The sequence below is a fragment of the Nanorana parkeri genome, unplaced genomic scaffold (assembly GCF_000935625.1).
Source record: "Nanorana parkeri isolate BGI_ZX_2015 unplaced genomic scaffold, ASM93562v1 scaffold1343, whole genome shotgun sequence".
NCBI classification, from domain to species: Eukaryota; Metazoa; Chordata; class Amphibia; order Anura; family Dicroglossidae; genus Nanorana; species Nanorana parkeri.
In genome coordinates this window covers 81,237-96,201 of record NW_017307611.1, presented here as the reverse complement: position 1 = coordinate 96,201, position 14,965 = coordinate 81,237, and the positions used below count along the sequence as shown (strand labels likewise).

The 14,965-nt window shown below is 39.2% G+C and overlaps 2 protein-coding genes across 3 annotated transcripts in view; one reads left to right on the top strand and one right to left on the bottom strand.

Annotated features, from left to right (window-relative positions):
• The window catches only part of LOC108797816 (pyruvate carboxylase, mitochondrial-like), a 433,030-nt gene that overhangs the window by 339,039 nt on the left and 79,026 nt on the right, over positions 1 to 14,965 (top strand). The window lies entirely within an intron of this gene.
• The window catches only part of LOC108797817 (leucine-rich repeat and fibronectin type-III domain-containing protein 4-like), a 14,809-nt gene continuing 3,434 nt past the window's right edge, over positions 3,591 to 14,965 (bottom strand). The window contains exons 2-3 of one of the 2 annotated variants that reach the window (XM_018569493.1): positions 10,265 to 11,656; positions 3,591 to 4,448 (exon numbers count right to left, since the gene is read on the bottom strand). In XM_018569493.1, coding sequence (XP_018424995.1) covers positions 3,668 to 4,448; positions 10,265 to 11,646 — 2,163 coding nt within the window. In that variant the 5' untranslated portion in view covers positions 11,647 to 11,656 and the 3' untranslated portion in view covers positions 3,591 to 3,667. Of the gene's footprint in view, positions 4,449 to 10,264; positions 11,666 to 14,965 lie in introns of both variants that reach the window. The other variant, XM_018569494.1, reaches the window with a different exon arrangement.

The following is a 14,965-nucleotide window of genomic DNA, read 5'->3' as shown; positions in this document are numbered from 1 at the left end:
TAACTATGTAACTATGAGGGGCAGTTAGTAAATAGTTAGTGCAGTTAGTAGGGCTGCAGCTAATGATTATTTTCATAATCGATTAGTCTCTCTCTCTCTCCCCCCCACAACTAACCGATAATGAGAATAGTTGCCAACTATTCTCATCGTTTATTATCGATTAGTTGTTGCAGCCCTAGCAGTTAGTGTAAGTGAAAAGGGAGTGCAGTTAGTGTAGGGTCCTGCTTGACGTATTTTTTGGCCAAAATATATTTCCTTACTCTTAAATAATGAATGCACTGATGACTTGTAATACACGTTTCGATGTTATATATTAAGTTGTAAGAGTGTTAAAATAAAAGTGGGTGCACTGAAGGACCCGGTGGGAGGGTCAGCGGGTGGACTCAGTGGATAGGCCTATGGTGTGTTGGTGAAGGGGGGGCAGGGGGCCCTGGCCTAAAGCTGTGTAAGGGGCCCCAAAGATGGCAGCCCTGCTGTGATCATTAATGTGACTCTGAAAAAATTGTGTAGGACTTAGCCTACCATTTTTTCCTCACTCACTATACCCTATCCCAAACATTACTTTTTTTCAACACTTTTTTCAAAACTGTTTTGTCTCTGCTAATGTCACAATTGCTATTCTGTAAAATGTGCTATTAAAGCTGAACCCCAGCATTACCGTCAGTCTGCACACAGTGATCTTCTAACAGTCTGCAAAAAAGCTGCAACAAATCAAATAGAGCCTGCTTTATTTTCTGGCTGGAGCATTTTTATCATCATCCAGGCCTTTACTCCCTAGCATTACTCTCTCTGACCCACCCTTTCATTCACTGGATTTCAGTTCTTCAGTCGTGGAGGCTCAGGATCACATGTTTGCCTTACCTAAGGAAGTCTGCATGCAAATGCAGTCTGCCTAGAAATACCCAGTTCACCATACCGACAGCTGCCCGTGAATGCGTTTTGATATTTGTGTAACAATATTACATTTTAGCTTTAAGTGAATTACAGTTTCTGTGAATTAAATGATGACTTAATTTCCATTAGTATAAATATTGAGTGCTTGCTTATTTTTATTTGTCTACCAAAAAAAAAAACAAGTAAAACAATCTAATTTCCCAAAAAAATTGTTTTTCTGTTCCTAGATATGCATGAAACCTGGAATTACATTTGTTAACCAAAAACAGAAACAATCAATATTTGTGTTTTAATTTAATTAGGGATGCCCCGATACCAATACTAGTATTGGTGTTAGTGCAGATACTAAGTATTTGCTCCAATACTTACATGCATTGCAGTAAATGCTCCAATAGTTACCTCCGGTACCGTAACTTCCCTCTGACCGGCAGTGCCGCGAGGGAACATGGAGCCGGGTAATTACTCGCCGACCAGGCTTCCTGATTGGCCCGGGAAGCCTGCTCCATGCTGTTTGGCCAGCTAGATGCTGATTGGCCCGGAAGTCGGCTTCCCGACCAATCAGCATCGAGCTGGCCAAACAGCATGTGTTTGGCTTCCCCAGTAATTAAGAAGCTGGGCAGCAAGTCATTACCCACTGCCCGGCTTCCTAATTGTCCGGGAAGCCGGCTCCATGCTAGTGGAAGTACCAGTATCGGTACATGGTATCAGCGAGTACCGAAATATAAATATCGGTACTCGTACTCTATACCGAAAAAACTGTATTGGTGCATCCCTAAATATAATTCAGAATATCTTCTGCAACTCCGGAATGATGGCTGTAGTACTCTATACTTTGTGTTTTTTTGGGTTGACTGCAGAAGACATATTTTCTGTTCACTGCAGTATAATATCCCAGAACTGTCCACTCACAAAACAATTGGAGAACAACACTGCACAGGAAAGCTATTTTTCAATGTGAGTTCACTTTCAACCAGTCGTGATTTTGATTCTTGCCACCTTCGAAAACATTGTTGCTTGTTTTGTTGGCCATGCACTATTCAGTTATAGGTGTGACACTTCAGCAGTTGCGCTTTCAGTGTAAAACACATTGAGGCTAAAGGATTTAAGAATGTTCACACAATAAATTGTGTGAATATTCACTTCAATCATCCAATCATGTGCAAATGAAATAAGTAAACAGGGATCTGCTTTTCACGTGATTGAATTTATGAAGTGAATCTTCAAACATTTAGGTGTATATGAACATCTCAAATCCTTCAGTGAATCAGTCTAATTGTGTCTATATATAAATATAGCTCATAGACACGGTCTTGAGGTGTATTTAATAGGTCCAGACAAGGGTACCATTTAATTACATAGGCCACTAAAATGCATAGTAGTAAATGCTATGTGGAATAGTCCCAAAAGATTGGTAAACTTGTGTTGCAATGGAATGCTGGAATATGTAAATTGTTAATGGTTTGAAAATGTCTACTCTTGATAAATCATTCTACATTAAACCTGCCCCACAACATTGATAACCCAAAATTCCATTTGATCCTGGTAGATTATCAACAAAAATACTATAGCTGCTCTTTTTTCAAATTTGAGCTTATACTGCATACCATAAATATTTAGGTAAGTGACAAGTTGTGGATTGCTGTGCTATGCAAAACATATGCAAGTGGATACTAACTGCCATAACTCAACATCAACACAAGCAGAAGTCATTATTGACATTACCAAAGTCCTTCTCCCCAACCATGTTGTCTTTAGCTGTTCAAGAGCTTGCACTTTTCTGTTTTCTTATTCAAGATCAAGACACCACTTTTTCTGTCATTTTATTTTATTGGCAAATTATATAAAAAAATCCAATGAGTGGAGATGTTTATATATTTAACTTTTGTGAGAACTTAAACCTTAAAGTGCTGCAGTCATTATAACTTGCTGTGTGGTATATTTGCATCTATGAAAAGGGTAGACTTGCATGTAAATCAGGAATGAAGCAGAGTATTTAATGGCAAAATCAGAGGCTCTACACACACACACACACACACACACACACACACACACACACACACACACACACACACACACACACACACACACAGTCTTTAAAATAATCAGAATTGATGTGGTTTTGTGCTAGTTATATGATTGATAAAAGTATTTCCTTCAAGTAATATCAATTAAAATCTTGTCCTTGGCTTGTGCCCCAACCTGATATTTTTACATCCATATTTTTGTACTGAGAAGGCAGTGGCACCTTATGATGTGCATGAAAATGTGATTTTCACAGATCTTAACTTTTCCTTGTTTAAGTTTTTATTTTCCTGTTTTCAAATTTGACTTTGCTTAAGGGTGTTTACATACTCACTTGTTTGTAACCACCTGATGGGCAATTTATTGGTTTGGGCTCCAAACTATATACATTCTTAAGAACACACTCCTGTAGTCAGGTGATTATCTGTATCCATTCAAGTGGAATATCAAAAGGAGCCATCATCCAGTGAAAATATCGCAAACTTCAACCACATCAAAAATATTCCTTTTAGGATTGGTGAAATGTTTCCATCAGGTGTGTGGCAAGATCCAGGCAGTTACACTATCAACCAGATTTAATACCAAAAAAATGAATACTATTCTTTCCCTTTTACTGCTAAGGAAACAGTGCTTGATCATGGCTCATTTATGAAGAATTCTACAGTGGATTTTTCTGTACTGCTTCAGCAAATTGAATCCTTACAGCAATGCCATGGAAAGGTTGGCTGTAACACTGGAACATTGGCATTATCTACACTACACTTTCTTCAAGCTCATCTGAACCAGTAAATAAAACTGGTTTTCCCTTGGGTACCTCAGCCCCGCAATGTGAAAGCATGCCATGGACAGACTGACTTCTCTTTGTCCATATGATGCTTAGATGTTTGGCATAGGTGTAACAGGTGGTGGTTGCCATCTCTCCCATGTCTACAGAACAGCTACGTTTGGTTTTGTGAACAACAAATCCAGCCTTAGGGTTTGACCCTGAATTTAGTCCCTCAAAATCTGAAGCTTTATTAGTTTTGTCCTCTTGTTTCTCAAGTGCGTCTCTGTGTCTAGACTTTCTACGTTGAGGCTTGACTCCATGTATAACCCTTCCAGTATCTTCTTTATACACCACTTGAGAACAACTGGCTTTGGCTGACTCATTGTTTAGTCTGCATTGCAAAAGCATGCCATTGGGCATAATCTGGCTTCCACTGGTCTGTGAGTATACATTAGTAACTTTTGGAATGTCTGAACGAGCAATACAGCACACCTTGTATTTGACCATCATAACAACAGTAAAAACCAACAGTGTAACCACGATGACTCCTCCAATTATAATTGTTAAAGTGCCTCCCAAGAAATGAGCATGCAGTGACTGGCAGTCTGGGTATGCCTCTGCTGTGGAGAACTGGACACATCCTAAGGACTTAGTAGCAGCCAAGGAGGTTGCAACGTCATAAAAAATGGCCAAGATGCAAAGGTCATAATCTACCCCTGATACTAAGTGCTTCAAGGCAAAGTTCTTGGTTGTGGAAGGCAGAATCCTGTAAAAAATTAAACAATATTTCATTATAAAGAATACAATTATAAGACAGACTGTTTGATCAGTTAACAGGAGGGTTGGTATATGCTGTGTCATTTATCTTCCACGTGATGAAATAAGTACATTTCGACTGCTTCAACAGTAAACTGCTGCCATTAAGCTACCCTTACATAATTTACGGTAATGAACAAGGATTTGTTGGCTTCCTGCTAAAACACTGTAGTCTGTCACTTCTTTGTATTAAAATCTTGAAGAACTCTTTTTTTTTTTTCCCAGTTGTACCAAAAGGATTAATCATAATTTAAAATAGATCTTAAGAGACTTAATATCCGTTGCGACCATATAGCTCTCGGCCACTAACAGAAATAAATTCACAGTACTGTATTGTATATTTTTTTGTTTTGCTCCTAATCCTTATTAGCTGTAATTGGTTAATTTCATCACTATACAAAAAAGTATATGGGGCCACATAATTTTATATTTTTTAGGGAATTAGCTGTTACTGCCATATTGATATTTGGCCTTTCCCATAAACTCAAGTATATGACTCCTCTTTTCCTCTTAGGACCCTTGTGCACACGTAAACAAAACAATATCAGTATCTTAGATATGTCTATATCCATATATAGATGTATACATAAACTGTACAAAGATAAAATTACCCATTGAAAATACAGGTGAAACTCGAATAATTAGAATATCGTGCAAAGTTCATTTATTTCACTAATGCAACTTAAAAGGTGAAACTAATATATGAGATAGACTCATTACATGCAAAGCAAGATAGTTCAAGCCGTGATTTGTCATAATTGTGATGATTATGGCTTACAGCTCATGAAAACCCCAAGAACCCCAAATCCACAACCTCAAAAAAGTAGATTATTACATGCAATCAATAAAACAAGGATTGTACATAGAACAATATCGGACCTCTGAAAAGTACAAGCATGCATATGTACTCAGTACTTGGTTTGGGCCCCTTTTGCAGAACTTACTGCAATTACTTTTGCACGATATTCTAATTATTCGAGTTTCACCTGTATGTATGCCAATGGGATTTTAACTATTCTTTGAATTATTCATGCTTGCATATATAAAAACAAATGTGCATTTAATAGAAATTACATTAGGACAAATGCTGTAAGTTGACCTTAGTTTTCCCTTTTACTGAAGTTATAACCAGCAAAAGAGATCACTAAATACATTGGCCTGTTTCTTGAATCACTATTATTATTATTAAAATAATTATATTTCTTAGCCTTTACTAGCGTTTATGAATGCATTCACAATGGGGAGATCCACTCCAGTTTACTACAAATTGTAAGAATGTTGGCAAACTGTGGAGTCTTATGTGCTGCTGATTTGTTAAAACTTGTACATGTATGTTTTTACTTCCTACCTCTTTAAAAATAAGTGGGAAGGTCTGCCTGGTATAGTGACCTGATCAGCCCGGGAATTATAACAAGAAACTGATAGAAAGGCAGTAAGGCATTCCCATGAGCAGGAAATTGTATTCCCCCCACCCAAATAAAAAAATATATATTTCCTCCAATAGTCACAAGGAAGAAGAATTTGAAATAATAAAAAAAAAACAAATTGAATGAGGTAATTTTGATTACATTATTACAGGATGGCTTATAAGCAATTGTATACTAGTCGGCCGGTAGCTTCTCGAATGTAACAGGGGGTCTAAAATGGCCTGTTAGCCCCGCCCACTCAGGAAACTGTCAAAATTTAAAACAGGCACCAATGCCTGTTTACATACAACGGTCCGGTGGTCATAGAGCCGCCGGATCGCTTGTATGAGATGTCGGTCGGCACCTCCGCAGCGTTGGTTCTGAGCTCCACTGTGCCTGATGTGGGACCAGGACCAGCACGGCGGCTCTGTGACAGGGAATCAGAGGGAGGTCAGCACGCGAACTCCCTCTAATATTTTCTCTGGTGTCAGAATGTAGGAAGTGATGTATTAATGTATAATGCATATTACATCACTTACGCATCCTGCTGTCACTTTCTGGGTTCAGAAGCTGGAGAGAAGCTGATGAAGCAGATCTATGCTTCATCAGCTTCTTTGGGGGTCCCAAGGTGACATTAGGAAGACCCCTGATGTCTCCATAAAGAGGACCTGTCACATCCTCTTTGCTATCACATAGGGAGCTTCTTATCCCCCTATGTGATGACAATAAAGTTAAGTGGAAACAAAAGTTTAAAAAAATTGAAGTCACATAAAAAAGATTTTTTTTTTTTTTTTAAAGACCCCACCTTACATACACACGCCCAAACATGCGTCGGGTGCACATACGTGTGAAAACGATGATTGTGCCCATTACGCCACTCATGTTACATATCACAATGAACGTGAGAGCATGAACAATAATTCTAGGACCATTATTCACTGATAACACTAAACCAATGAGTGGTAAAAGCTTTTAAAGCATCGCCTATGGCCAATTTTGGGAATGGTAGTTTTTTTAGATCTTGCGGGTGCGTGCAATTTTAAGGCTTGACATGTTTGGTGTCTATTCAAACGGCGTGACCCCATCTTTTATATTTTACCACAAAATTGGGTATTAATAATTGTATTATAATATAATGTTTAAAAAAATTCAAAATTTTCTGTAATTTTTACTTAATAGAATAAATAAAAAAAATAACCCAGTTGTGACAATATACCACCAAACAAAAGCTCTATCTGTCCCCAAAATTTTTTATAAAATTCATTTCAGTACAGCATTGCATGACCGAATAAATGTCAGTCAAAGTACCGCAGCACTAAATACTGAAAAATTGGCCAGAAGGGGGTGTAAACATCTGGTCTTTAAGTGGTTAAAGAAGAACAGGGGGCAAAACATTAATTAATCCTTGCAGTGGGGCTACTCCCGCACTGCAAGGGTTAACTGCTAATTTTTGTCTAAGTGCTAAAATAAAACAGTTAGACTCACCCGACCGGCTCCAAGGGTCAGGGGGTATAACTTTTTCTATTTTAGCACCTAGACAAAAACAAGCAGTTAACCCTTGCAGTAATGGGGTACCATAACTGCAAGGGTTAGTAAACGTTTTGCCTGGAGTTCTTCTTCAAGCACTGGTGTTTTTTGGAGCATGTTATTTCCAGAGAGAGTGTTCCTAGTTGAATATAATATATGGCTATCAAATTCTACACTTAATATACACCTGTATTAGCAATGGATTAATACGAATATTGCCAGTGGAGTTGCAAGTAAATAACCAAGGCATTATTATATAGTGTGATTTGTAGGGAATGTCATACTTTTTATACATAGCTACAACACAGTCTGTGGAGGAAACAGCTTCAATATGTAAAACAGGCCTGTTATAGTATATCACTAGACTATGCTTCCAGTTTTGAGCTCAAAAAGGCCCCCATTCACCTAATCTGCTTGTCAAGCCCTAAAATCATTAAACCTGTCACAGCCAATTGGTCACTAATTTGTATGTTCAACTGAATGCTTAACCTTATGTACTGTATATACAACTGCCAGTGTTTTAGTCAAGATGCCTGCTGTGAACAAGTTGGTAAGTTGATTGATGCAGTCATAGGTCACTGCTCCATTGCAGTTGATGCACAATTGCTATGCAACATTGTTTGAACAACCTTCACTGTAAGAAGCACTAGAAGCATCCATGCTTGCAAGTCACAAATACTTGCACTCGGGTTTCCCTGATGTCTCTATTAAGTAAACATTATTTGCAATATACATAGGGATAATTTGTCAAAACTGGAGCAACTGTGTATAGTAACCAATCAGCATCTCTCTTCGGTTTGTTCAGTTATGACAACGAAAGAGAGAAGCTGATTGGTTGCCATGTACAGCTGCTCCAGTTTTGATAAATTCCCCTCATACAATTTGACACACTCCATGTGTGACTTTCACACATGTGGTTCTTTCATCTAAAGAATGCATGTTTAAGTCACAGTCACTAAATGCAGAGCATTTGCAATGCGTTGAGTGCGCAGCTGTCACAAAAAATTGACGCATGGCCACAGGAGTGTTTTGCTGAGCTATTGTATAATTTTTGCCATGCTGATGCTGCTCATGTGCAGATTCTCCATTAGTCTAGCAAAGGATATCCTGCTATAAGTAACATTTGTTCCCTGATTGATTCAAAGATTTAGGCTACATTCACACTAGGTGTGATTAGATGTGTTTATATGGGTTTAAAATGCATTTTCTAAATGCATATACAGTATATAGATCTAACGATATACAATGGATCTATTCACACCTTGCGTTTAGATGCTTTTATCTGCAGTCAGTTTAGCTGTGTTTAGAAAAAATAGAAGTCAGGTGTGTCCAGGAATTGATTTCAACTTGTAAACACACCAAAACACATGTAAACGCAAGACGATATTATTGGCTAAAATCTCATTGGCTACTTCAGTGGACTGTTTCAATGCACAAAGGACAGATGCATCTAAACATATTTGTGTAATGCGTGTCATTTTAATCATCTAGAAGCATAAACAAAGCATCTAGCCTGACAGATTTTGCAGACAGATCTCTGCATAAAAACGCAAATGGCAAGTGTGAATGAAGCCTCAGGGCTTGTTCACACCAAGTGCAGAGCAGAGCAGTTTAAGAGTGCATCAAAAATGTAGCCAATGTATTCCAATGGTATTTCGGGCTCTAGTTCACACCACAGCGTTCAGTTCCAGTGCATGTGGAAAAACTGCTGCATGCCCTATTTTTTATGCTCTGGAACGCACCAAAATGCATGCAAAGGGATCCCAGAGGCTATAGACATAACACTCTGGAACGCACTGGACTACACCTGAAAACCCATTGTAGGTTAAAAAAAAAAAGGCCTGGAACACTTCAAAGTGCACTGCACTGCAAATGCAGAAACTCATCTAGCTCTGGTCCGGATTTGGTGTGAACAAGCCCTTAAGTTTGTTTTAATTATCTTTTCAATCAATTAATTTCCTCATAGACAGGTACAGTTTTGTGAATGCATTGTGATCATTTAATGTATTGTAGTAAACTTTATTTAAGGCTAGTTTGAATAAAACTTGAAATGTTCTGCTATTTATTTCTCTCTCTTTTTTTTATTTTGTAAAAGTGTAAAATACATAGTGGTGGTTATTACTTATTTTGCATGTGTGTTATGTGAAATAGGGTTGGGCTCAATGTTTGAGCTGATCGTAAGTTTGACACGAACATCTCTGGTGTGTGTGTTTGCTGAACACACGAACTATCAGGGCGTTTGGTGGGCTGAACACGCCCGCTGAATGCCGTGCAATGCACTGTGTGCATTGGAGAGCCCTGATTGCCTAAAGCCTTGCACCTGACCAAAGGTCAGGTGCAAGACTTTGCCCAATCAGGGCACAGCGAACTGTGAGAGCCATGATTGGGCAAAGTCATGATGACTCTGCCCAATCATGGCTCACTTGTTACAACTGTAAACAGTTGGAAGGAGTTTGCTGTCACTGCTAGCTCCGCCCAATTGTTTATAAGTTGCTGGCATCTGTCAAAATGGCATTCTGCGGCGGGTGTTCGTTGCAGCACTGGTTGACAGTGCTGCTGTCCAAGGGTGACTCTGTTGCTCCTCCATAGAGTGGAGCCACACTAAGACAGGAAGTGTTGTGCTGGCTGGATTGCCTGGTGAAAATAAAGGGGGAAAAAAGCCTTAAAAAATAACTGCAGCTACCACAATTAAGGATTGGTAAGCTGCAATACATTTTAGTTTTTTGGCTTAAATACGCTTTGAAAAAACTGTATCTATAAATGTAATTTTCAATGGTAGTCAATAATGAATGATATAATTTATGTTATGACGTTTTTGTTAGGCTCATCTTACCTGTACACCAATGTCTCATCAGCTGTGCAATTGTACTGGACCTGGTACATCCACACTACATAGGCTGATCTGTTCATGTACCACCGTACCAATGCAGAGGAAGAAGTTACTTCAGACACTACTACTGCATTTTCTGGTGTCTTTCTTTCCTCTGTGGCATTGGATGTTGTCTTGGATGAAGTAGTGATGTCAGAAGATCCAGGGTCCTGTCTTAGAACACTAGCTGTCCCATTGTTGCGATGAGGCAAAGGAATCATTTTGAGGTCAGCTTGGGCAGTTGATTCTCCAGCAGCATTAATTGCTATACAGGTATAGGCCCCATCATCCCTGATTGTGGTAACAAGTATATCCAAGGTTCCATTTCGGTAGGAAGCAGTCCTAGAAGAGTTTGGCATTATCTTATCATCTGGGGATACCCAATGTATAACAGGCTCTGGGTCTCCAATTGCCCGACATTTGAGTGTTGCCCGTTGCCCTTCAAGTACCCAGAGTTGATGTGTATGTCGAGTGATAAGAGGGGGCTCACAAGTGAACTCTTCCTCTGGTATAGACCAAAAATAACGTCCTGCTAATTGTGGAGGGGAAGCACATGTTTCCATATCATCCTCTCTCACCAGCCGCCGTAACCATAGTAGTTCACAGTTGCAGTGAAATGGGTTGCCACCAAAATTAAGCACTATTGTAGATGTGTAAGGGGTAGGGCTGACCACCCCAGTTTGAGAACGAACAAAAAGAGGGTCTGGAGGTAGTGTGTGTAGCCTATTAGATGTCATGTCTAGTCTGGAAAGTTTGTATAGTTCAGAAAATGTCCCTTCCATTATATAATCTATGAGATTATAGTCAAGATTGAGAGTATGCAAACTAACCATGTTTTGAATATCCTCCCATGGGGCACTAATCAAATTATTATATGACAAGTCCATGTCCTCTAAAGTAAGGATAAAATCATCAAAAGTGGCCACTGGTATTGTCACAAGCTGGTTATTGTTGATAATAAGATGCTGGAGATTCAGCATTCCTCGTAAAGCTTCCTCATGAATGGATGTTAAACGGTTTCCATCCAAGTGCAAAGACCTAAGGCTCTCAAGGTCACCAAAGGCATAAGGTTGAATGGTATCGATTGTGTTTCTTGAGAGAGTGAGGTCCACCAAACCTGTCATGTTGAGAAAGTCTTCTTGTGCTACCACTCGTATGAAGTTGTCGGCCAACCGTAGCTCCACAGTCCTCCGGTCTATGTTAGGTGGGACATAAAGGAGTCCCTTATTGGCACACAGTGTGCTGAGTGATTCCGAAAGGTTTTGGCAAGTACAATGAAAGGGACAAGAATGCACGATGGTCACAAGGCTTCCTACCAGCAGAACACCCCAGACCAACCTTTCCATGGTAGATGAAGTATTAATCCTGAAAAAAAATAAGATATTGTTAAATATATGCTCTGTGTGTTTGCTTTATTAGTTGAAGGTGTTAGTTTTAGAAACCAAAATTATGCCATTCTTAAAGTGTGTACATTGTTATTTGGAAATAATACATTTTTAATACATTATACATTTTTAATGCATTATTAATTAGGAATGATTAAATATATGCTTTAGAAACACAAATATTTATCATAAGGTTGGATGTTTTAACCTTTGGTATAATGTAACGTGATCTTGTAATATCTATAAGTTAATCTAGTTTATAAAGTAATATAATGTTTTTATAAACTCATATACAGTTTTTGTCTACTTGTTAGGTTTTTACCAGCAGTTTAGAGTGCCATGCCTGAGAATTAATTACTTCACAGTCCAATCATCTACAGAAGTTAGGGATTACTTTTTTAAAGTGCCTTTTTTTTTGGGGTTACGCTGGGGATGGGGGCTGGGGGGTGCAAGCAGCTGGTATTGTCTAGGGCGCAAAATAGTCTAGCACCGGCCCTGCTCACACATCAGAATAGAGCGGTGTGTGGGGGCAAGATAGCCATCGCTGTCACAGGAGGCCGGCCAGCGGTGCGGGGGAGGAGTCAGCTGTCAGATAGAGCTCTCCTCCCCGCTCCGCTCGCTCAGCCTCCTGTGATTGCTGAGTGTTTGTAAATAATTGAGATCATAGTATGTTTACTATAATCTCAATTATGAATGTATGGGAGTGATCTACACCCCCTCCTGTTTTAAATATTTTACAATACAATGCATAAAAGAATACAAATATTTAAAAAAATGTAAAAGTTTATAGAAAATAAATAAAAATAAAATATTTAAACATTTTTGAAAAAGTTTAAAAAAAAAAACATTTTCGTTTTCGGCCCGACATTTTTTTTCCATTTCGGTTTAGTTTCCTTTTTTATAATTTCCATTTCGGTGCACCTCTAATTGTAAGTGATTTAATCAGCATTTGAAATACTTTAAAATCCTGTTGACTTTAATATCGCTTTAAATACTTTTTAAAGTGTGGGCACATGTGTACTTTGCGCCTGCCATAGACCTGATTGTTCAACCAGTTAAGGAGGTCACCAAAGCTTACCTGTTTGTCTTAGTATAGGTCTGAATTTAGTTAGCTAGTGCTAATATTTAACTTTAACAAATGCAGTCCAGTCATCGTTGCTGGTAATTTATGTAGTCTGTCCCTTGTGACTGAATGTAATGAGTTAGAATATGAGACCTCTGGAGATGAAGTGTGTAGCAGACATAACTTTACCATTCATTTCATACAGTCTGTACAATCTTGTTTTTTCTCTTGGCATTGTAACAAATATGATGTAAAAATGTAGGGGACCAATAACAAGCTTGCATACATAAACAAGTTTATCGACTGATGCAGATGATATCATGCATCAGACAGGCTATTTGATAGTAATCAATATAACTTATAACCAAAAAATGGTTCCATTTTATGTAAATTAATAACTAAAAACCACCAGTGGATTGGTACCTACAATTTGTTAAGTAAAATATTTGTGGATGTCAAGAATTAGTAAAAGCAGCAACACAAAGTGTAGGTGCTCGAGTGATGAAAAGATACAATCGTTCTAATACAGCACTTCCCTCCAGAATTTGAGTGTTCTCTTGAACTATGACATTCACTGCCTTGCAACTCTCTCTAAACTGGGAAAATCCTTGCACAACACAATAGATTAGATGGCAATCACATTGGCATTGCGTGATATTGTCAATAAAAAGTGTATTAAAAATAGACTAATGTTTTAGGCAAAAAGCACATGTAGCTTAAAAACCATCCAAGGAGAGTCCATCTCTATCTGCTGGATACCAAGTATCCAACTGTTGAATCCATTCAGCAACACATAGTCACTGGCTCGAGCCTGCAGTATGGCTTTTGCGTTTCAAGGTCAAGCCCTCTGTTTGTTTTGTTTTTTGTTTTTTAGAGCTGCCTGATTTGCATACACTTATGTTAATAACTATCTCTCAGAAGCTTTAAGGGCCTTTTCACACCACATGGTCAGGGCCGGATTCCCCACAAGGCCACGGAGGCCCTGCCTCGGGGAAGCGGGGAGCAGAGGGGCGGCAGCGGTGTGGAATCCCCTGACGCCCGGAACATGCAGTTCGGGGCGCTGGGCGGTAAGTTGCTTTCTACATTTTGGGAAGGCAGGACTAAATGTAGTGTGAGGAAGCCGCTTGTCCGTTTACAAGTGATCGCCGCGATGTCGCCGCGATCGCTTGTAATGTGTCTGCAGCCTGTCTGTCCTCCCCCCGCACCTACCTCTCTCCTCTGGCTCCATCCTCGGGACTCCGTCCTCCCCCGGCCTCTGAGTCTCTCTCCTCACTGGCCGCCGATGCAGGGAGCAGAGCGGCAGGGTTAAAAGTAACCCTGCTGCTCCATGTAAACAGTGAGAGGGAAGAGCAGTCTTCCCCTCTCAGCTCATAATAGAATTCACTAGCACTCGATATGTGCAAGAAGTAAAGCACTTTTTATTCAATCGTCACATGCGTCAAACAGCCAACGTTTCGGGGCCACACAGGGCCCCTTCTTCTGGGCAACATAGGTCACGTTGTGCATTACCGTGCAATAATCGCATAGAATCATGCAAGTAACACACGGAGGTGGTGTGAATGGGCCCTAAAATCCATAAACAATTAACAATATTGGCATGTTCCTTATAAACATATGTACATTGAATAGCAATCACATAGTGATCAAAGAGTGGGGTTATCATTAATACTATACACAAATATATCCCAACTGTTCTTGTACTTATGATGATATGTAAAAGTACATGTACATTTGAGAACAGTTGGGAAATAATTTTACACTTGAGCAAGCTTATATTTGTTCTTTGCTTATGGATGTTTAATTGATGTTTGGGAGGTTCCTGGTGATGCTTTTTGACAACGATGAGGGCTTTTTCAAAGTAATGTATGTGCAAGTTAGGCAGATCTCAGATAAAGGGCTTGCTCTTAAAACAGGTAAGCCATTATGCATACATAAGGTAGTAACATAGAGGGGTACAGGTACACTTAAAACAAGGTCACAAAGGGACTCGGGTACACACACAGACACACAAAGGTTGATCTTGATGGGCCTGTGTCTTTATTCAACCTCCAATACTATGTAACTATGTGATGCTGAACAGATTTAACAGTTGGACACTTGAGGGTTGATTTACGAAAACCAAATAGGATGCTCACATAGGAAAGGGAATTCTCACTTTGCAAGAGAGTTTTTCTTTAGCTTAGTGAATGTGGTGGATCTCTGCTGACGTCAACTATC